The sequence below is a fragment of the Xiphophorus hellerii genome, chromosome 2 (assembly GCF_003331165.1).
Source record: "Xiphophorus hellerii strain 12219 chromosome 2, Xiphophorus_hellerii-4.1, whole genome shotgun sequence".
Lineage (NCBI taxonomy): Eukaryota > Metazoa > Chordata > Actinopteri > Cyprinodontiformes > Poeciliidae > Xiphophorus > Xiphophorus hellerii.
In genome coordinates this window covers 11,547,669-11,570,410 of record NC_045673.1, presented here as the reverse complement: position 1 = coordinate 11,570,410, position 22,742 = coordinate 11,547,669, and the positions used below count along the sequence as shown (strand labels likewise).

At 39.2% G+C, this 22,742-nt stretch overlaps 1 protein-coding gene across 1 annotated transcript in view; it reads right to left on the bottom strand.

Annotated features, from left to right (window-relative positions):
• Positions 1-1,628: 1,628 nt before the first annotated feature.
• ptprq (protein tyrosine phosphatase receptor type Q) overlaps positions 1,629-22,742 on the bottom strand; it is a 40,111-nt gene continuing 18,997 nt past the window's right edge. The window contains 27 exon segments of the mRNA XM_032550965.1: positions 1,629-2,219; positions 2,302-2,425; positions 4,252-4,387; positions 4,500-4,645; positions 5,274-5,399; positions 5,527-5,661; positions 5,747-5,823; positions 5,943-6,033; positions 6,617-6,698; positions 6,875-6,901; positions 7,587-7,631; positions 9,995-10,123; positions 10,237-10,336; positions 10,878-10,951; positions 11,059-11,288; positions 11,290-11,339; positions 11,464-11,622; positions 11,906-11,975; positions 13,208-13,446; positions 13,524-13,710; positions 13,907-14,016; positions 16,236-16,604; positions 16,690-16,965; positions 20,041-20,182; positions 20,471-20,622; positions 20,733-21,008; positions 21,873-22,193. Coding sequence (XP_032406856.1) covers positions 2,182-2,219; positions 2,302-2,425; positions 4,252-4,387; positions 4,500-4,645; positions 5,274-5,399; positions 5,527-5,661; positions 5,747-5,823; positions 5,943-6,033; positions 6,617-6,698; positions 6,875-6,901; positions 7,587-7,631; positions 9,995-10,123; positions 10,237-10,336; positions 10,878-10,951; positions 11,059-11,288; positions 11,290-11,339; positions 11,464-11,622; positions 11,906-11,975; positions 13,208-13,446; positions 13,524-13,710; positions 13,907-14,016; positions 16,236-16,604; positions 16,690-16,965; positions 20,041-20,182; positions 20,471-20,622; positions 20,733-21,008; positions 21,873-22,193 — 3,911 coding nt within the window. The 3' untranslated portion in view covers positions 1,629-2,181.

The window sequence follows — 22,742 nt, the reverse complement described above, 5'->3', positions numbered from 1 at the left end:
GGTTCAGAAGGAGAGTTTACCAATAGGTCTGTTCCGGTAATCATTACTTTAATGTAAAAAGGCACACAGGTCGAACAAACCCTGCACAAGCCCACACATCTACTTATGAACAACTTGGAATAAGCTCTTCACATAATATGTTTTTTTAGAGTGTGCAAGAAAGCTGGAATACCTGGAGAAACTCCATGAATACACAGAGAGAACTCCACTCAGTTAAACTTTGACCCCACACTAGTACATAATTTCTCACCCGTGAGGCAATAATGTCCAAGGTTTCCCTCAGAAAACTTGCTAAGGCCTGGTGATTGGGTGCTAGGGCAGTCAGTCATCCAGCAGCCCGTCGTGTTTTTGGGTTCAAAAATATTTTAAGTTGGCATGAAATTTGAAAATATATTGAAATATATTGAAAGATTAATACTTGAACACCAACTATAAAGTCTTAAAAAATGCAAACATTTTAAAAAGACTTAAATAAATAAGCCATGCTTAGCCTGTTGGGGGCACAAGTAAAGCCTGGTGACCCGCCAGGCTTATAATACACTGGGGGAAACCCTGATGTCTTTTCACCAATCCACTACATAGAAAGAATGTATCGATGCAAAATAATCCCTAATACTCTAAATTAAAGTCAGTACATTAATTTAGAGTATTAGGGAATACTCTAATACTAAAAATAATAAAAATCTAAAAAGGTTAATTTGGCAGAACTTCCATTCAAACAATTAAATCCAATCATGACATAGTTTCAATACATGCAGAGCTTTATATTTCAGGGATTTATTTTTGATAAATTTGTTTTTCTTAATGAAATCCTAAGAAAAATGTGTTTCTCAGAAAATTTGAATACTAAATTGGGCAAATAAAAATAATTTTCAGTACAGGAGTATTGCCCATACCCTCTAGCCACTCAGCAGAGGAAAGAGTTCAACCATTTCCTAGCAGACAGCTGATTTGAGTTTAGGTATAGGAAATCTGTGGACTACCACTAGTGAATAACTGGAATCATTACTGACTGTAGAAACATCACACATGTCCTCCAGCAACTGTGATTCCCTGCCTCTTTATGCTTTCTCTAGATTCAGAAACCTTGAATTTAAAATAAAATGCAGAATTAACTTCTATCCGGACTTTGCACCACTCTCCCCTTAGCTCTTTAATGGACTATTCTTTATAGTCCTTGTGTTTTTGGTCATATTTTGTGTGCATTTTTCCTGCCATACATTTTCTTTCCACTCAACTTCCCATTAATATCCTTTGGGAACTTTGTGAACAGCCACACCAACGTTTTATGGTTTACTGACACAAGGAGGTAAACTGTGGGACAAGTGTGGGGTCAGTCACCTTCACCATGGTTGAATTGGTCATGATGTCAATCAAAAAACAAACTTTTGTAGACTGTGTAGGAGTGCTATGGCATTGTTCCTAAATCAAAGACTTATATTCAGGCTAAGTCCCAGGAAAAAAAATCAACAACTTAGGTTTGATGTAGACATTTGACTTTGTTATTTTATAGATGCATTACATCAAAATCTGTTCAGTCATCTGAAGAGATAAAAAACAAACCGAAGCACGACATAACCTCTTTTAACACCCCATCTCCCAATTCAATTGAAACCAGCACTGGCAAGTTTTACTTTTAAAATGTTTCTTTTTAATATCAAAAGCTAATAAACATTTGATGACAGCAAGTCCATGGGGAAAAGTTTCACTGTCAAGTTTCAAGGCAAGAGAAAATGCTTTGAGTTTGCAAATCAGAAGCATACACAATACCTGAACGCAAACAAAGTTACAAAGAGAATCAAAAAATCCCATTTTGGCTTAATAAATTATCTTAAAAAACAGATAACATTAAAGTAATGCAATGCAGTTGTGCAAAGTACCTGCAGGTGAACAGATAAGATAGAAGTCTCACAGTTAGCTCATGCTCTCTTTTCTGTCCATGTCATTCCTGATATTTATAGCTCCTCCAAAAGTTTCTCTTCCTGTCTTTGGAAACAAGCAGACAGGATGTGCAAGAAAGTAACAACTGGACAGAGAAAAGGGTTTGAAGTGGAACATCTAAGTCTTGTTCTTTTCCAGGTCATTTTTATTGATCGTCTACATTTGTGTACACAGTGGAGGTTCAGTTGAGGGTCCCATGGTCCAAGAAAAGATCTTAGAAATCTTCCTCCTGTCAGTGGTTTACATGGTGGTCTCTTCCCATTCCAGCTCAACATCACCTGAAAACAAACACAAATCTTTGGTTTGAGTACTGCACTGTTGTGTGAAGTTTGTATTCTTATATTTGTGTTTGTTATTTACCTTCCATGGCATCCAAAGAGTCCATCTTCTCCAGAGCTGAATAGTTAACAAACCAGATGGACTGACTGTTGCCTTTGTTGTTCAGAAGTTCCAGAGTACTTTGGTGGAGGAAGATGTACTGGGCCTGACAGCGCAAACACAGACTGATAATGATGGTTCAGACCAGATGTTACTTTATGTCACTTTTATTCTAAACAGATGCTGAAAACAACATTCTCTTGACAATAAAGCAGAAATGGTACAATAAGCGAGGACTGTGTGTGCATAAATGTTATCATGTTGCCCGATTTATTTGCTATGGACACAAATCTGTTAGAACTGATTTGTGCAGTATTATGAAGGTCCTCAAACAAGTTTGATCAAAGATGCTGTACAGTGACTTGTAAAAACTATAACAATTAGATGATGCCTATGTGAAGCCACGACTTTGTGACAAGAAGTCCTTGCAAAATCACATACTTGGTAAAACAACATGTGTTGAATAGTTTACAATTTGCCAACAATCAGATTGACCATCCTAAAGAGAACTGGTGTAATATTTTATCGTTATGAAAGGAAGAATGCTTTTAAGAACCGTCGAGAGGTTCTGCAGTTGAAAGCAGTTTGGTGGACAACAAAAATTATACAGGCTTAAAATTTAGAAATAAACTAAACTCATTAACAGGTTGTCCGGGTCTCCAGCATGGCCAGGAGTTGTTTTAGAGAACTCATCACAACGTGAGGACAGAAATGATTTCTGAGATGCTTGTTTTCTGCCTTGTGTGCCCTCGTTCTTTGTGGTGAAAAGACAGGGTCCTGGCACAAGGGGTCTCAAAGGTTCATGAATAGTTAGACTTATTAGATGTCTTCAATCATAGGCAATGAGGTGCTTATGATCCTACTGTGGTACTTTGGTAACTATGTGAAGTCTATTATGGATCCCAAAACACTGAATTCAATCCAGAGTACACTTAAACCAGGTGATTGTTATGGGGATGTTTCTCATACTGTGGAGTTGGCACTATATATTTCCTGCTGGGAATCATGGATCAGTTTGAATACATTGAAATACCTGAAGGAGTTGTATTGCCTTGTGAAGAGGAGGAACTGACCTGGAGGTTGAACCCTTTTGTTTTTTGCTCACTTTTGGAAGCTTCATAACAAATCTATAATTTTTTTTCTTAATGTTTTGATTTTCAGTTGAATCTTTAGTGTTCCCACTGCATTTGTGTTTGTGGAAATTAAAGCTGCAATGAAATACATATAAGTTAAATGCCCTGGAATTTGTTGTATTGCGACATAATGTGACAACGATCCAGGTGTGTTGATGCTTATGTCAGGCACTGTACAACACAACCTAAAAGAGTCATATGTGTAGGTTTTGTTTTGACAGTCAGTGTGGGACTCAATCCTGAATCTAAATATTGAAGTGTGCTGAAAATGTAGACATGAGAAAACCTTGATGAGACAAGAAAAATGAGCAGAGGATCCCACATTAGGCACCGTGCCAATCCTGGCAATCACTTAAGTAATCACTGAGGTGATTTCCAGATGGGATCATGCTGTTTCAAGAAGGAGATTGCTGTTTTGCATTTCCCCCTAATCCACTGGCAGATTATTCTAGTAGTTATACAAAATAAATCTTTTTTATTAAGGATAACGCCAGAGCCATTGACAATTTGGAATGGAGCCAACCACATGTGGATCTGCTTATTTTCTATTCAAATATCTGTTATGCATTTACATAACCGTACAGCTGTGTGGCATTCATGTGGTAAAATCAGTTCAGATCATTTTAGTTGGGAGACAACTTTTTTTTTTCCTTGATGATTCTTTTTAGGATTTTAAATCCAAATTTTATAAACTTGGTTGTGTTTAGCAGTTATTTCAACATTTTTTGAGTTTTGTGTCTGTTGTGGTATCAAAATCCAAATAGCTGATTATCTAGCTTTTGTCTCCTGTTGAACTCACCAGATTCTGCACCATGCACATCCTCTCACTGCGCAGCTCAGCCACCAGCCCATAAATATCCACAAAGTCATGATCTCTGATGTGCTGAATGAGGTGATCGAGAGCAATGAACACGCCTGTTCTTCCCACACCCGCACTGAGGGAACAAGGAGAAAACCAAAACCGCACTTACACCAGAATCTGGGAATGTGTTTCTATTTATAATCAGAATGTTCTTTTGGATATTCAAACTATACTTTTTACCCTACCTGCAGTGGACCACTATAGTGGAGTTGTCATGGCGATGTGCTCGGACAGCTTTGACAAACTTAATCAAGGTGCTGCAGGATTCTGGGACCCCGTGCTCAGGCCATGAAGTGTAGTTGAAGTGTTTGACTAAAATGTAGTGACCATGCTGCAGAGAGCAATAGATGTGGTTTAGTGTAAAAATTGGGGTAGCCTGTTAAATACTCAGCTCATTATTAGGAAATTTCACTTTGTTTAGCTTAAAGAAAGCGATATAATTAATTGGTGTAAATCCCTTTGATCCACTGAAATGTGCTACACAAATAAACTTCACTTGCCTTGATAAGAATAACAACAATGCTAGTTAAAGTTGAGCAAAAACTCTGCTAAATGTCAAGTAGTATTACACTAAAATATAAAGTTTTTACACCAGCTTATCTGTTCATCAGTCATGACTTACTGGTGTCTATCTCCAGGAAACAAGGAAAGAATTTCTGTTAAATCAATCTCGCTGCTACCATTTTTGTACATTTATTTTAGAATCTTTGATATGTGTTGCTCTTCATAATCCAAAAAAAATATCAACAAGGAAGGACCTACTTGTTAAAGGTCGCCCTTATCATAGCTGTAACTCAAAAGTAACACACAAAGCTAAATGAAAGCCGGAGTTTATCTTGCCACCTATCAAAGCGAGAAGGCTTTTTCCACAAATGTTGTTTTTGTGTACGTATACATTTGGAGAGCAATGTATGTGTGTGCTCAGGAGTTGTGTATTTGTATTCAGGAGGCTTTGCTACCTTTTCTACTTTCAGTGTTCTGACAGTCCAATCAGGAAGCACTTCTTCTGACACTTTAGAGATGAGAATGTCACTAAACACCGTCATTGGCTTGTTGTCCTCAGGCCAATACTTGTGACACCGAATCTGAAATGTCAACAGTGCAGTACACAAAGCATTTGTCAGATCTTCATAAAAAAGTTTATCCCTTCATGGAGGGAAGACCCAAAATGTTACTTGTACTCTGATTTCTGTCATGTCTCTAACGACGCACCCTGCCTTTCTCATAACATTGCGTGAGCATGGCAACAGTGCGAGTTCCTGTCTCCCAGATCATCCTCCAAAAGTCAGCCACTGTGCTGGGCAGAGGACCCTGAGTGGCTATGAACTCATTGGGACATAAATAACCCTGCAAAGAGCAAACAAGAAATATAGTCCTCAAAATAAACCTCTGATCAGAATTTATGACAGTTGTTTTAGTAGTGATAGCTCACCGAGACAAAGCTTGCATTGATATAGTCTGATCCTGCCATGCCTGGTTCTGAGAGCAGCTTCACTCGGTTGTTGTTGTCTAAATGCAGACAAAACAGGAGAAAACCGTTCAGTGAACAGTGTGAAATGTAGCTCTGCAGAGGCACAATGAAACAGAAAATAAGACTCATAGGGCTCATTTCTAGTCTAACCACACACAGGGTTTGATGTTGAGGAAGCGGTTCTTGGATTTATTCCATGGCAGGTCAGCGTCTGTGGTGGCCAGGTCCGGCAGCAGCTTTGGGAGATCCTGGAGGAATAATTAATAAGAAAAAAAAAATCAAACACATTCACATTAGCATTCACATAAACTACCTGGGCCATTACTTTAAACCTTACAAAACTAACTTGACTTGTCTCATTAAAAATGATTACACTAATTGAGACATTAAATATGGGAAATCTATGAGAGCGTCAGAGGTTTGTGCAGTCGGGTAAGATTTATGGTTTTGGGGTTTTGTTGCTGCTCCGGGAAGAGAAGGAAGCACAAACATTCATGCAAGGTTGGAAAGCAACATTATGTGAAAATCCAAAATCTCTTCCCTTCAAAATATTTTCTCATGTATACCTGTTTTTCAAGGTTTGGCAAAAGAATCCCATTAGCAATTCTAGTTTGTAATTTCTGTATTTAAAGTCATTTTAGAAATCTTGCTTTGCATGATGCCTTATGTATGTACTACTTTGTGTTATTCTATCATAAAATCCAAATTAAACACCTATAAATATGTGGTAGAAACATTAATAAATGAGGACAAGTAGAAGATTTATGAACACTTTTGCAAGGTGTTACATATGCAGGGCTCAGGCCTTTATGGGTTTAGCCAAACACTTACTGAAAACTCCTCCTGGAACTTTGCATTGTCGTTGGCACACAGATCTTCCACGTGCTGCAGGAAGGATTTCTTGTTGACAGGCCTGACAGAGACGATGGGAGAGAAATGCACTGACTGCGAGCGACAGAAAGAGTCAACAATGCACCATTCTATGTCAACTTATTTTAGGTTACGAGAGGCGCAGAGCCATGAAGAACATGCTGATTCCTCCAGCAGCTGCTGTGTGCATGCTCGCATCATTTATAAAAGATGACTTACTTGAGCGACTTCCTGTAGCTGAGCAGCCTGGACGAAAATAGAAGCAAAATAAACAAATTAATGCAATGATCGCAACCCACACTTTGGCATCGCTGTCCGTAAAAATTTAACTAATCCTCACAGCAGAAAGTACACCAAGATATGTGTTTAGAAAACCCCCTTTAGAAAAGAGGGTTAAACCATTTTTTGAAATCAAATCCACACAACACTGATGCATGCCTTGATTTTCATCCTAATAACAATGATGATCGGTTGCATGAAAAGTGAGCAGGTCTTTTCCTGTGGAATCTACTCAGATCTTCAACAGTTGATGAAGCTTACTGTTTATGCCCCCTGTCTTCCAAGCGATTTGAGGCTGCATAAACAAATTAAAACGGTTTTACGGAGAGGAGCTTCAGCAAAGCTGTTCATTGCCTCTACTAGTGATGGAGGAAAACATGCAGGCAGTTGGTAAAACACTGATGTCACTGATTCATTGAACTATCAGCCTCCACAAAAGCTTTTCTAAAACTGCACAGATGGAGGGTTTGACGCAAACCTTAATAGGCAACATGATGACACACACACACCCACGCACGCAAGCATACTGTCTGGGGAATTTAACAAAACAAAACAAGAATACAACATGCAAACATGTCAAAATGAGCCTCACACACACACACACACACACACACACACCCACACACACCCACACACTAAATGCCCAACTTACTGGATGACATAAATCTCTTTCCGCCTAAAGAAGAAGGAAGAATACCTGGTGGGAGACAAATGTTCAGTGAGAGAAAGACAGCTTGTGTGAGTGGATGTAAACGTCTGCAGTGAAGGAGAGTTGGGAAGTGACAAGGAAAGGTGTGTTACTTTAACTGTGAGACAAGTCGTGTTTAAACAGGTCTCACTGTGCTGTCAGAGCTGGGATGATATTCTGGTCATATCAGAGAGGAGGAGACAAGAGACGCTGCCCAAATGACTACAGTGAAATGCCTTTAGTATGAAAAGTGAGTGAACAGTGAAGAGGAGGAACTGTCATTCTAAATGTTTTAGATGAGTCACCTGCTATCATCTCTCTACTCATAAAGATAAAAGACGATTCTGAGAAAAAAAAAAGAGGGAAGTTCAGGAGGCGTTCAGACTCACTGCTAAAAAATAATCATTTGAGGTCTCATTTGAAGTGAGCAGGTATCAAATTTACAGATTGATGAACTTGCTCCGACTGCTGACACAGAAACGCGGGAAGAATATGTTTCTGTTTGTATATTTGACTTAGCCTGCAAACATTTAGTCAGGGGCTTCTGCTGAAGTAAACCATCAACACAGAAGAAAAGAAAGTTCTGACTTTATGACTCTGTGATAATAACTACATGTCACTTTGTCCTCTGAATTAAAATAAATGTCCTGAACTACTCCCAAGTATTAAATGAAATCTGTATATGGATATGGTCATGAGCTTTGGGTCATGACCGAAAGAACGAGATCGCGAATACAAGCGGCTGAAATGGGTTTTCTCCATAGGGTGTCTGGGCTCTCCCTTAGAGATAGGGTGAGAAGCTCAGTCATCCGGGAGAGACTCAGAGTAGAGCCGCTGCTCCTTCACATCGAGAGGAGCCAGTTGAGGTGGCTCGGGCATCTGGGCAGGATGCCTCCTGAACGCCTCCCTGGTGAGGTGTTCCGGGCACGTCCCACCGGGAGGAGGCCCCGGGGAAGACCCAGGACACGCTGGAGGGACTATGTCTCTCGGCTGGCCTGGGAACGCCTCGGGATTCCCCCGGAGGAACTGGAACAAGTGGCTAGGGAGAGGGAAGTCTGGGCCTCCCTTCTGAAGCTGCTACCCCTGCGACCCGACCCCAGATAAGCAGAAGAAATAGATGAATGGATGGATGGATGGATGGATGGATGGATGGATGGATGGATGGATGGATGGATATGGGTGTTTTGAGGTGAGGTGACAACAGTTAAAACATCCTTAAAGAATAGCTCCTCAGAATGACTGAGATGCAAATCAAAGCCAAAGTTTTACTGGGTTAAGTTAAGATAATGTGCGAGTGCTGACATACTGATTTAATGTTGCAAAGGTAAGTATGGCTTTCGTTAATGGGTCAAAAAATACAGCTTCATAACAACAAAAAGAAACACACTTAAGCCGAATCCAGTAATGTGAAAATAAACATATTTAGCCTGATGAGCAAATCTATGCAGAATAAGATGGCATAGTGCAGCGAGACTGATAAATCATCCTTTGGATCCTTTGACATAGGAATATTTCACAGGACACATTCAATAAATAACAGAAAACTCTGGAAGCCAAAAAACAACACATGGGAGGTAACAGAAGATAAAAGAGCTTCTACAGTAGAATAAAAATCCCACTGTAGGCTTTGCCTTTTCATCTGACCTGGGCATAATTGAAAATCTGTGGACATACCTCCACATGAACGCATGTGGAACAGCTCATAAATCACACTGAAATACAGCTGGAGCCTTTTACAGGAAGAAATTATTTTCCACAGTAATACTCTACTGTAAAGCTTTATAGAAATGTTTGCAATAGAAAATCTTTATTGACTTTTCTGATGGCTTTGGAGGGTATGAGTGCTAACATGCAAGGTATTGAAACTGTAGATTCAGAAAGTCGTTGATTTAAAAAAAAAAAAAATCTTGAAAATGTTCAATAGATTGAACAAATTGAACCCCACTAACAAACCCCATGTTTGTTAGTGAGGTTTTCTACCAAGTTGTGGGACAATTTGTTCTCTGCAAGCAAAGAAAAGAAACTGAAAAGGTGGATTCCTGTTTTGTAGCAGAGATTGGCTGGGAATAAAGGAGACAGAATGATTTCTCTGTTCTGCAGAGAACTGACGAGAAGGGAAATTACAAAGCCACAATGCTGTGTTGTATCTTGTTGCCGCTGCAGCTACTGTGTCTATTTTTTGAACAAACTCAACACTGCTAGATGATCCTGTGCTGACAGAAGTTGCACATCAAGTTGGCAGCAGCAAAGAGGATTTTCACCTTGTTCACATAGATTTGGAATCTTGTCTTGCAAAGCTAAATCAAGTCTAAAGTTGAACAGTCTGCTTCTACACAAATTGGCAAAGTGATGGTTCTATAACAAAGGCTTACCGATTGAGTTTTTCTTGTTTCAGCTCCATATCTGCTACAGCAATCAGTTGATCTAATTTGCACTTTGTCTCTATGATCTCTGCCTCTCTGGGTGAATAAGTCCCGCCCTCTTTCTTACGCTGATGGATCCTGGAAACAAACGTCGACTGAGCAGTTACCATCACTGAAAAAAAAACTGACATGTTTAAACTGTGCGGTGGAGATATTATACAGTTGTTTCATATGCTTTTGATTGATCTCACCTGACTGAGCAACAGATGAGAAGGATGAGGAACACAGCCAGAAAGAATGACAGCAAAACACCCAGGATGATTTGTTCCTCTTTGGTCAGTAGTCCGTCCACTGCAAAGTGAAAGAGAAAACATTAAAGCAACCTAAAAACAAACAAGGACAATATACACTTATAATGAGAACTTTACATACACCCAACATCAGAATGAATTTCATCACAGTGTTGGGCTTTTTTTTTTTTTTTTTACCCCTCCAGGGGGTCTTTTTGTGGGCTCTAGTGTCCCTTCTACGAAAGTAGGCTGACAGGAAGGAGGAAGGAGAGGGTGGAAGACATGCGGCAAATGTCGCCGGGTTCGGGAGTCGAGGATTCAAGGCCTCCAAATATGGGTCGCGCTATCACCTACGCCACCACGGCACACCTACAATGTTGGGCTTTTAATGAAGTACGTGAACCTCTTTTTTCACAATGAACTGAGAATACGATATGCAACTTCAATGATGTTCAAGAAAGTCGTTTAAAGTTTGCTTTTGGACTTTGGTTGCTTTATTATGGTATTGGAGGCAAACTCCAAATAAATTAGGGCTCATTAAAATTTTTTGCACAGTACTTTAAGACGAGTAATTAATGCTTGATCTTTTCTTGAAGACCTACCTGTAGTTCTGATATACTCTGAGAATTCAGAGTCTGTGTATTGGCCTTTGATGTTCGTGGCTCTGAATTTAAACCTGTTGACATAAAACAGCAGCAGAACAACAGGAGCTTTTTATTCTTTCAAAACCTATTTCAATTTTTTAAAATATTTCATTGCCCAGAATGCTTCCAGTACACTCACACGTAGACGGTGTTGGACTTCAGAGGTCCGTTGCAGAAATGATCTGTGTCGTTATGTCCCATGCAGTTGTCGTTCTCTCCAATCATATAGGTTCCTGTGATGGTGTGGTTCAGCAGGGACGGGTCATCTGCAGACACACTGCGACCATCTCCAATGAGCATAACTGCTGCCCTGTCCCTCGCTAAGCAGGTGGGGTTGGGGAACCCCGCATCAGTGAGGTAAGGAGCAGGACTGGTGAAAATAGGCTCCCTTCCAATTGGTCAGGTTCTCACTGTCCCTCACTGTGACAGAATAAAAGTTGGAGAGTGAGTGAGTGTGAGCTTTTTGTGGGCAAGGTGGTGCACTCTAATAATAAGAAAAGGAGAAATTCAAGTGTATTTAACTAAAAAGTGTTTACTGTCATACCCCCTGACTCGGCCACGATGACCTGGATTTTTGCGATTGGTCCGTTGTCGTCACTATAGAAACAGGCAGGCATGTGGATGGTTATGCTCCTGTGGGTTACCATGGCAACCCCTCCTTGGCCCAGCGCTGCTTGGGGTCTTTGGGTTGGCTTGGATGGGGCTAAAACACACACACACGCACCCCCACCCCCCCACACACACACGCACACAGTTATGTGGGGAAAACATTGCGTGTGTGAAGTTTTACCTGTTACAGCAAAGGATGAAATACAGAACATGGAAATTGCCTTCATTACAGAGCTAATGTCACATTAATGGTGTCATAATGTGCCTTCTCTAGAAAACCTGCTGTAAAGCCACAACTCTGCAAGATAATTTTGCTAAATCACTGCAACAAAAAGAATAGACACACTGTTGAGCACACTGTTCTACAGGTCTTGTACCTTTAATCCCTGTAGTTATCTGGACATGTGGACTGAGTGGGCTCCTGCCCGCCCCGTTTCTTGCTGCAATCTACAAACAGAACAGATACATGAAATCAGGGAAGACAGCAGAGAGAGGATAAGCACAGAAAGGTGTCAAACCATTTCTAAGTTAAGCCCACAAAAGCTTTAAGGAAGTGGAAAACATGATTTTTGGGTTTTGCTGAAAGCGTGAGTGTCCAGACCCATGACATGCACATTCACAGTCGGAAACACACCAAGGTCTGGAAGAAGAATGAAAGAGTTCTGCTTGTGTTAAGGACAAAAAAAACACTTTTGATCATTGTCTCCTTGCTGTCAGATAAAAACCAACATGTCTCCATACATCAGAAAACAGCACTGCAACTGGTTGAACAGCTTTTAATCCCATACCCAACACAAGACACTCAGGTGGGAATTCATGAGGAAATCCAACCGCTTCTATTTATTTTTTGAACTTGCCATTTGCTTCAGTTGTGGACATGATTCACAAAGGATATTGCACAAAATACAATTGAGACCAGAAGTGTACCCACACTGGACAAAGAAGACACATACACCTTTTTTTCTCATTGTCTAAAGTAAAATCAGAACAAACTTCTCTTGTTTTAGGTCACTTAGAATTGACATATTAATGGGAGAGAGAATACGTCAGAGATTTACTTATTAATGTCTTCATACGATGGCTACATTAATTTCCTCAGTATTTGGTAACATTGCCATTGAACTGTATGACTTCGGTGAAATGGTTCAGCTTTCCTGGCTGATATCCTTAAATGACTCAATATTTCCAAATAATGTTCTTTTGCTGGTGGACTTGTTTTATCGAGTGCACCAGTTTCTTCTGCAGAAAAGCAAACCCACAGCATAATGCTGCCTCAACTGTCAGGGTGTTTGCAGGTCATTATGGCCATTATGACCATTATGGCCAGTTCTTTTTATTTTCATCAGACAACAGGAAATATCTCTAAAAATGAAGGCCTTTGTTCCAGTATTCATTTGCCAACTACAGTCTGACTTGTTTGTTCTGGTGTAATGGTTTCCTCCTCACTGAGTGACCTTTTCTGCCTATGTTGGTACAGGAAATGTATCACGCAGAGCACATAGGGGACCAAAACATCAGTCTTGTGAAAAATTATAATCAATCATACTATGAAGACATTTAAGAAAAACATGTATGAAGTGTGTTAATAGATTCAAGCAATATAAAAGTAGCAAAATTACTCCAAAAAACGAACAAATCTCCTCCAGTCTCCCTGGTGAATGAAATGAATTTTTTCTCACCTGTATACTGTAGGTGTGTCCTCCTTTAAGGCCTTCCACGAAAGCAAACAGCATGTTTGGTTCTCCATGGATGTAATCAAGACTCATGTTTTTCACCAACTGGTCCTTCTCATACACAAGGACGTAATAGGCAGTGATGTTTCCATTAGGCTTTTCGGGGGGACTGAAGCTCACCCTGACCAGGTTCACTCTCTCTGGGACAGCAGAGACTGTCACATTTTTGGGAGGGTCTTTTGGCTCTGTACAAAAAAAATAAGGCATGATGCAAAAGCAGAGAAATAAGGCAAAAAATAATGATAGGGCTTTACTCCTGTACCCTCTTCCAGGGTCTGGAAGACAATAGGCCCAACGGCTTTGCCATCGCTGCTGGCATCCTCTACTGAACCAGTGAAGGCAGTGACAGTCACGGCATAAAGGTTGAAAGCTGTTAAGTTTGTCACAAAGACTGTTGTCAACTCTCCTGGGACCCGAACTATTGAGATGTTCACACCAGGACCATCCACCTGAGGTAACAACAAAGTTCATGATAATTATTAGAAATTAATTGTCATTTGATGCACAATGTAATAATTGGTGCTTCATTTCATGCTTTAAAACTCTGACCAAGGAAAGTCAATAATTGTCTTTCCAAGCAACATAATTTATTATTAACTAGGTACATGTTTTGATTTTACAGAGGTTATGGCTCAGAAGGGTGACCTGCACAAGATATGAAGTTGGTCCCGAGAGAACAGCCGGAACCTCCCACGTAATCTGAAGGCTGGTGGAGGTTGGGGTCACTTTAAGGTCGCGAGGAGGAGCATCAGGATCTAAGGAGAAGAAATAAGTAAAAATATGTGATTATCTGAAATGCAGTGGCTCCATATAAGTCTGGAGACACATTAATCACACAGGACAAAACAAAATCAAAGAAATTGAGGTCATTTATTGGATTCCGAGTAAGCAAACTGCAGACTTTTTTTGCTTGCCTTAGTGCCTTTAGGGGAGGTACGTTATTTAATTCTGAAAGTATATATTAGGCAGTAAAGTCATTATGGTAATACAGGCTGTGACACGGAATGTGTTTGCCAAAATAAGACAACTAAATCATGGTATCCTAACCACTGCAAGCCTTGGATAAGTATTGATAACTCTCTAATGTAATTACCACAAAACTTCTGGGATTTTAAATGATAGACCAAACTAAAGAAGTACATAACAGTAAAGAGGAAGGAAAAGAGCACATAGTTTTAACAATGTTTTGGCATTAAAAAAAAAAAAAAAAATTGGTGGGATGCATTTCTTATCAGATGGCTTTTCTATGATACACCTAAGTAAAATTCAGGGCCTTCAACAGCCTTCAGAAATCATGCAAATACTAAATAAAGACCACATATGTTTAAGTTAATCAGTCTAGCTGTTCTGAGAAGGGCTGTTTTAGGTGTAGAGCAGCATCCAAAGCTTTGAACGTCTGACAGAGTATTGTTCAATCCATCATCTGAAAATGAAAATAGTGAAACTGCAAATCCATCAAAACTGCCTTTCATCAAAACTGGTAGACCAGGTAAGGAGAGCATTAATCAGAGCTGCAAAGATCCAAAACTCAGAAGAGCAGAAAATCTATTGACAGGACAACTATTATTCAGGCACTCCTCAAATATTGCCTTTTTTGGAAGAGCAGCATAAAGAAAATCATTGCGAAAATAAAGCAATAAGGAAGTCCTGTTTCCATTTTCCACAAACAGCAAAAATGTGGAAGAAGGCGCTCTGGTTAAATCAGACCAAAATGGCACTTTTTGCCTGCATGTACATTTTAAGAAAAAACTAACAAACAAACAATGCACATCTCGTCGAAAAAACATTACCGATAGTGAAATATTAAAGTGGGAGTATCATACTGGGAGAATGTTTGTTTTTTCAAATAGCCTTCGAGAACCCTTTGAGGGCTGAAAAGCAATATATTAGTCTGATGTCATTTCATTTTCTTCAGGAGGAAAAAAGAAACCAGTTAGACTTAAACAAAAATTGGACAGACTGAAATACTGGGGAAACACTGGACAAAGTGTCTCTTTAGATTTAGGATTTAGGATGTTTTTGTTTTTAAATAAAAACCTAACATGTAAGTATGTATTAATGATTTAAGAGTGAAAAACCTGTCATTTTAAGCTATATATAGGGAAATGTGCAGGGATATTTTGGTAGTATTTACTAATCTGTGACTTCGAGTTCTTTATCCTTCTAGATCTGGCAATTCTATGCAAACAGGTATTTGACCTGGAATTAGAGACACAATGGATGTCTAAAAACAGAAACTGTTTTATCACTCCAAGTAAGGGCAAAGGGGCTACAAAGAATCTACAGGACACTGGTTTGCAGCAAAGACTCACTTTAATGCTCTCAGTTATTGACATTTTGTGGTCTGGTGCCTTGACCTGGGTTTTTATTTATTTTTCTTTTTAAATGTGCATGTCGTTCCTGCTCTTTCCAGTCTCCAGACTTAAAACCAATTGAGAGTTTGTGGTAAGATTCCATCTAATTTGATTGAGATTAAATGCGAATGCACAACACATGCTTCAAACTTTTATTTGTGATAAGTTTTGAAAAACCATGCATGCTTTTCCTGCACAATTATGTTGATAAAGATACAAGTTCAGCTCAGCTCAGCGGTACAATATCACTATGGAGATTTAAAATTAGATACACAGATTGATGTAATAATAGCTTTAATATTAAACCTGGTGAATGAGGGCAGCTTAAGAGCAATATGAAGATGCGTCCTAGCAGGATTATTTTTAATAACCTGTTGGAAAGCATTATGCTACACCACTTTAAGACTTTCAGGTGTGACCTTATGAAGGGAGAAAAATCCTACTGATTGAATTTGTTTTTCTTCACATTTTTATATAGAAAGTTGCACATTCTCTATAATCTAATTAATCTGTATGTGTGCAAATCCAAAATGGATTAGTCAAATATTACGTGACGCCTTGTAGCTGCCAAGTCTAATTAGACAACACATAAAGGTCACATCAATAAGTTGTGTTCCTACTTCCAGCCAGGGTGTATGCATAAATCCACTCTGCATATTCTCCCGGTCCAGCGTTGGTCACAGCGGCCACTTTGAAGCGATAGTGTCTGTATTTAGCCAGGGACTGGAGGATGACACTGGCTTCTTCAGCACCATCTGAGGCATTCACTGACACATTAAAATTGTCCTCCACGCAGTGCAAGGCCATGCTGTCCTCTGGCGTTGGCAGGACAACAGCTTGTGTGTTTGGTTCGCAAACCGCTGAAATCAGCTGTGCCACAACATGATACTCTTTCAGCAGGCCAGGAACGGAGACCGGCGCTGCCCACTGAAGTGTCACATTGGTTGCTGTGACCTCAGAGACGGACAGGAACCGAGGAGCAGTTGGAACTGTCAGGAGACAAAGAGGAGTTAGTTTCAAATACAAAACAAACATGCTATTTTTATGAAGAACAAAATGCTTAACATGGCTAACCTGATTCAGAAAGGGTGAATGCTGTGCAGTTCAGGCTGTTTCCTGGTCCTGCAGAGTTTACCGCAGCTACAGTGAATGCATACTCTTGGTCTGGTGACAGTCCGGCCACCTTGTACTGTGGTGCATAGGCCTGGTGGTTAAAGGTTTGCATGTCGACCTCTGCTGTGATCTCGTAAAACAGGATCTGTCCATTTGGATTGGCTGGAACTTCCCAGGACAGTTCAACAGAATCCCAGCTCAATCCTGAGCAGGATAGATTCCCTACAGCATCTGAGACTACAGACAGGTGCAGAAGAGAGCAAGAAGCCAAATTTAATTTCAACACATTTTAGTAGCTATATTTAGTTCAACCATATTTCTGCATCAGTGTTCAATTTTGAAAGGGTAATTGTCTACTTGCAGATTTGCTTTACTATTAAATAATTATTATGAAGTAACCTAGACATTAATTATGTTAAACATAATTTTTTACTTGATTGCAACTTCTTCTGTATATATATACGTATATATATTTTTTTTGGTTAATTTTGTTGAAGGGCCAAAATTATTAGCTTTTAATATCCTTGAGTATTTTCATGTAATTCATGTTTTTTTCTACAATTTCACAACAGTGATGGACTCTGGGTTATGTAGTCTGGTTTTCTCAAGATTTTTCTAATTTTTATCTCCAGCTCCACAAACATCCTTCTTTGCAGTGTCTTCCTTCAAAAACTTTCAAAGGCCCAGCACATTTCCACATCTTGCCATATTGCAGCTAAAAACTTCAAGGCTCTTCTTTGACCTTTGGCTTCCTCTCCGACCAGTAAGTTTAGGTAGACCTTTACATCTTAGTAGGTTAACACTTACTGCATACAATAATCTTTGAATTCTTAGATGATTGATTGAACAATGCTCTTTGAGGTGTTCAAAGCTTGGGATATATGTCTTATAACCTACTCTTGCTCTTAATTTCTAAATATTCTTATCTCTAAACCTGTTAAATGAATTGTTATTAAAGGTTGAATGTTATGAATCATTTATAAAGCACAAAATATGCAACTCCTGATTTACTGTACAGCAAGAAACTATGTTTATATTGTGTGTATCTACATTTGGCCCTGTGATGGATTTGTAATCTTCCCTGGGTGTTCACTGCTCACAGTGACAGCTGGGATAGGCTGTCATCATCAGCCCCCACTACCCATCAGCTCTGCATACACAAAATTAATAAATGTCACTGCGAAAAAGACTCAGGGTTTTTTTTTGTTTTTGCTGAGAATAATTACATTTTTATGAGAAAAATAGTTCCATAATTGTCAAGGATTTTTTTTCAGTCTCACACATTGTCCTAAAAAACAGAAACTTAGTTGCCACTTCTTATTAACAATTAAACTTTTTCCAGTTACAATGAATGCCAGATACTTTTAGCTGTTTTTGAATACCACTTTTATCTCTTCATCTGAATAGCCAATATTACACTTTTTGACCAGTCTTCTTTTAATAAAACAAATTTTCATATAGTGGAAGGTGTCAGATTACTCTCAGATTGAAAAAGTGGAGAGGATCAGAGCATTTCAAATACCAGCTACCGAGAGTCCAAGCCACAGAAGTGCAAATTTTTAGTGGACTCAGACCTCAAATGTTTCTTTGCACTTTGAGCAAACACTTTATCGCGTCTCCAACTTTATGTGCCTCCATGGCATTGCATGCATTGTAGAGCTGACTCATACCTATTGAAAAGATAACTGCAGGAAGTAAGTTCTTTCTTCTTTTCTTTTGCTGACTCTTTAGACGCTTTTCTTATCAGTCACATAGACACAAAATTCACATACAACACTTTACATCTATTTGGACCGACAGAAAGGAGTTTTAATGATGAATACATATTTTATTGCAGTAGAATTTTTCTACAGCTACACCAACATTAAAGCTCTATTTTTTTCCCCCTTTTATTCTACGTGCAATCTTCCTCTTTGTGCATGATCACAAAGTAAACTCAGCTTCTGCCTTATTTCCCACAGTTACAGTTCTTTTGAACGTTGTATTTCTATTCTGATGGTAGAATAAAAAAGTTTAGGCTAGTCGTTTTCTTGTTGCCATTTTGTGACTAATGGAAATCAACGCTCATTACTTACTTAAATTCAATGCTCTCTTGTCTTTTTCATTTAGAAGAGTGAGTAAGAGACATGGCCTTTCTCTCATAGCATATTTAAACTAAAGCGAAACATAAAGTTGTATTTGACTAATTAGAAAATCTAAGCAATGTAAATCAACTTCAAAAAATAAAGTTTAAATGCTTTGTCTATCCATCCAAGCATTCACTTTTTTGAAGAGTAGAATGCAGAAAGACAGATAAATCAAAAGCTTTGCTCTTTTTCAGCAGTTTTTTTCTTCACCTCAACAGATCACAGCTGTGCTCCCATTACTGCAGATAAGGTTCCAATCTGTCTAACCATCTCCTGCTGTACCTTAACATCGAGGAACAAGGCAGATATTCAAACTCCTCCACTTAAAGCAGACTCTGACCTGGAGGAAGCACTCCACTTTCTTCTGGCATTAGAATTAGAGAAGCTGTTCATCATTAATTGCAGAAGCAGATTTCTACCGCAACACTTTGCAGTTCTCAAACAGTGAGCTTTGAAGATTTTTTTTATTTATTTTGCCATCCTCCTCACTGTGCATGTTGCAAAGACAAAAATAGGTTCTCATCCAGCCTTGCTTGACACTGTTTTGAGTTATTTTAAGTTTTTGAAGTTACTGATTTTATATTTATGTATAGACAAGTTTAGGCAAGCTTTAATTTTCACAGATTTATGATCAAGTTTGCCTCACTTAGGTTCTTGGAGCTTTTCCATTTTGAAGAGGGGCCACAAGAAACAGACTTCTATGTTTTATAGAGTAAGGAAACAGGAAGATTTTTTACAAATGACAGTTTTTTTCCAACACTTTGGAAAAAAACATTAATTAAAACATTAAAACATTAATTAAAACATTAATTATAAATGCTTTAGTTGAAACCAGTTTACAAAAATTGTTACTTAGATCTTTTATGAGAAAAAAAAACAGTCTCTCTTCAATTTTTTTCAGTTTGAGATTGCCATATTGCATCTTTTCTGCACAACCTGCAGGTGCACTTCAAAGAAAGTGACAATAGATAAGGATCGTCCCATTCTCCCCCTTAAAGTTACAGGTAAAATAAGATGTCTTGTAAACAAACGGAAATAAAACAGTTTTTATTGCTAAAATCCTATTTGCCTCAAAATGTCATTTTTTAAAGCAAAAATGAATTAAATATCTATCTTTAATCCTTTAACTTTAACACTAAAAAGCAGGAACGTGGATCTGTGTGACTTTCCCCATTGTGTGTTTTACCTGACTCATTGGTTGTGAAGGTCACAGGGCTGCTGAATTGATTCCCATGGCCCACTCTGGTATAACTGTACACACTGATCTCATAGGAGCTGTGAGGCCTGAAGCCTGACAGATGCTCTGTGGTCGACGAACCAGAGGAATTCTGCATTTGTTCCAACACACAACCAAATAAAACACACATACAAGATTAAGATATCCAGATTCACCGATGGAGTGGATAAGATCAGTGCATCAGCACAGAAATGCACGCGTGCGTTTAAGGATAATATTACCGCAAAGCAATACGTGAAGTGTGAAATTACCCCACGTACGTGCGCATTCTTCCTGAGTGGTTTTGTGGAGTGTGGGGGTGTGTGGGCGTGTGTGTGTTGGGTTGTGTGTGTACTGTTGTTATTGTGAAGGAGCTTTCAGTGTGTGAAATTAACAGTACCCGATGTGTGACGGTTTGTGTGATGAGGTCTTGGATCCGGAATCCGTACTTTATCACCACTCCATTAGGCTCCAGAGGAGGCTCCCAGGTCAACCACACGGAAACGGCTGTGTGGTTGTATATAGTCAGGTTACGGGGAGGGGAGGAAGGACCTGGAGGGAAAAGTTAGGAAGACACAGCACAGAAAAAAAAAATCAAAATAGAAAATGATTACCTTGACTTCAGGCTCATAGAAATCTTTGGGATCTACTTTCTAACTGACCGGCTTCATCAGTGTGAAGCTGCACAAGCAGGCTGGGCCCTGCGCCTTTACGCGTTGAGGCTATGATGGTGAGGTTGTAAGCCGTAAATGACGCTAGTTTAGTGAGGATGACAGATGTGTTGGGGACCTGCGTTGTGTTTGTGCCCCCAGGTCCAGACAGAGTGAGGGTATACTCTGTTATTTCTCCATTAGCCTCCAGAGGGCGTTGCCACACCACTTCGATGGAGGAGGAAGAAAGGTTTCTAGTTGACAACAACAATGGAGGAGAACTGGGAACTAAAGAGAGAAACATGCAATCATCAGTGCTGCTGTCTGCATGTCAGTGTATAGCATAATGTTGCTATGTCACCTTTTGTTATTAGAACCACAAATTATACTGTATTTTATTATTAAAAATTATGAGAACTATAGTGAACTGTGTAGCTTCATCCATCCTCCCATCCATCCTGACCATCTTCCCTGTCCCTGCTGATGAAGACCAACCCAACATCATGATGCTACCTCCATCAAGTATCTCCATGTGCTCCAGGCAGAGTTCATTTTTCTCCACATATTACTTGCATAGAAGGTGCCTGCTTTAAAATTATCTAAAACTTGGCTACCATGTCCCCTGTTTTTTTTACATACTGAGTTTGAATTGCACACATCTATACTATTTACTACTTAGAAGATCAACCTCCAATGGGTTGCACTGGATTTTACTTATGGTCACAGTAAAAGGGTTGAATGCAAATGCAAAACCTTTTGTATACTTATTTCTATGCACATTTTTTATGAACTTTTTATTAGTCTAAATCAAAGTAGAATACACCGAATTTAGTATTTGTAATGTGACAAAATGTGAAAATGTTTAAGTGGTCAAAGTACTTTTGGGAGAGAGTTACAAAGCAATCTCTCAAAAATGTTCTCACTAGTTTTTTGGCATTAAGCAAATGTAATTAATTTTGATCATTCTAACTAACCTACAGCAAGAGAAGTTGAATTTCACGTCAGACAGTGAAAAAAAAAAAATCTTTTTATTCAGTTTATGTGCAGTTCTGGTTTCCGCTATACCAGCTTGACAGACCATAATGAGTTCCAGAAATGAGAATGCAGTATAGTGAACCTGGATGTTGAAATAATAAAAATAAATATACTCACTGTCATCATCTGTTCTCAGGTACATGGTGCTGGTTTGATTGTAGGCAGGACCAGCTCCCGTTGCTGGAGTAACAGTCAGTACATATGGAAAATACTTCCTCAGTCTGGTAAATAGGAAAACATTGTCGGTAGTGGTTTGCTTGATGGTCTTGTTCACAGCCACGGTCCCTGGGCTGCTCATGTTTGGGAATATGCCAGCCTCCTGTAAGGTGAGGATGTAGTAGGGACGGCCGTTTGGCTCCATGGGAGGATCCCAGCTCACAATGATGATTGTGGAGCTGAAGATCTGAGCCGACAGGTTTGAGACTGGGTCACTTGGCACTGCAAAAGAAAACAGGTAAAACAGTGTTACCTTTACCGAACGCTGCTTAAAACACCAAACAAAATTAAGAAGAATTTATTATCATGAAGGCCTCCATCATTAAAACACAGAACAGCATTTCATTGGAAATAAACAGAAAAAAATCAGTTAGGATCTCATGTAAAGTATTCTTTCAAGTTATAGTCATAATTTCATTTACATTTATCAGAACAGTTGAAATTTGCATTTACAGAAATACAGCAGAGTTGAACAGAAAACAGCTACTGTATAATATCAGCAGCGCAATGTGACATGCACATGGGGGACTGAAATAAAAGTTGCACACTGAAAATTTAGTGAAGTAAGAAGGAAAGATAAAAAGAAATACTCATCCTGTTCTTCTCAGCTCCTTTGGAAACATTTATCATACACAGAGCAGAAAAAAGGTAAACAAAGGGGAAATCAAGTGGAAATCAAAGCTCTAGATAATCATAAAAAAATGGTTATAAGGAGTCTATGACCCGGTGAGTGAGCCCCTGCTGGGCTTGGCTGTGCAGGAGGGACAAGTT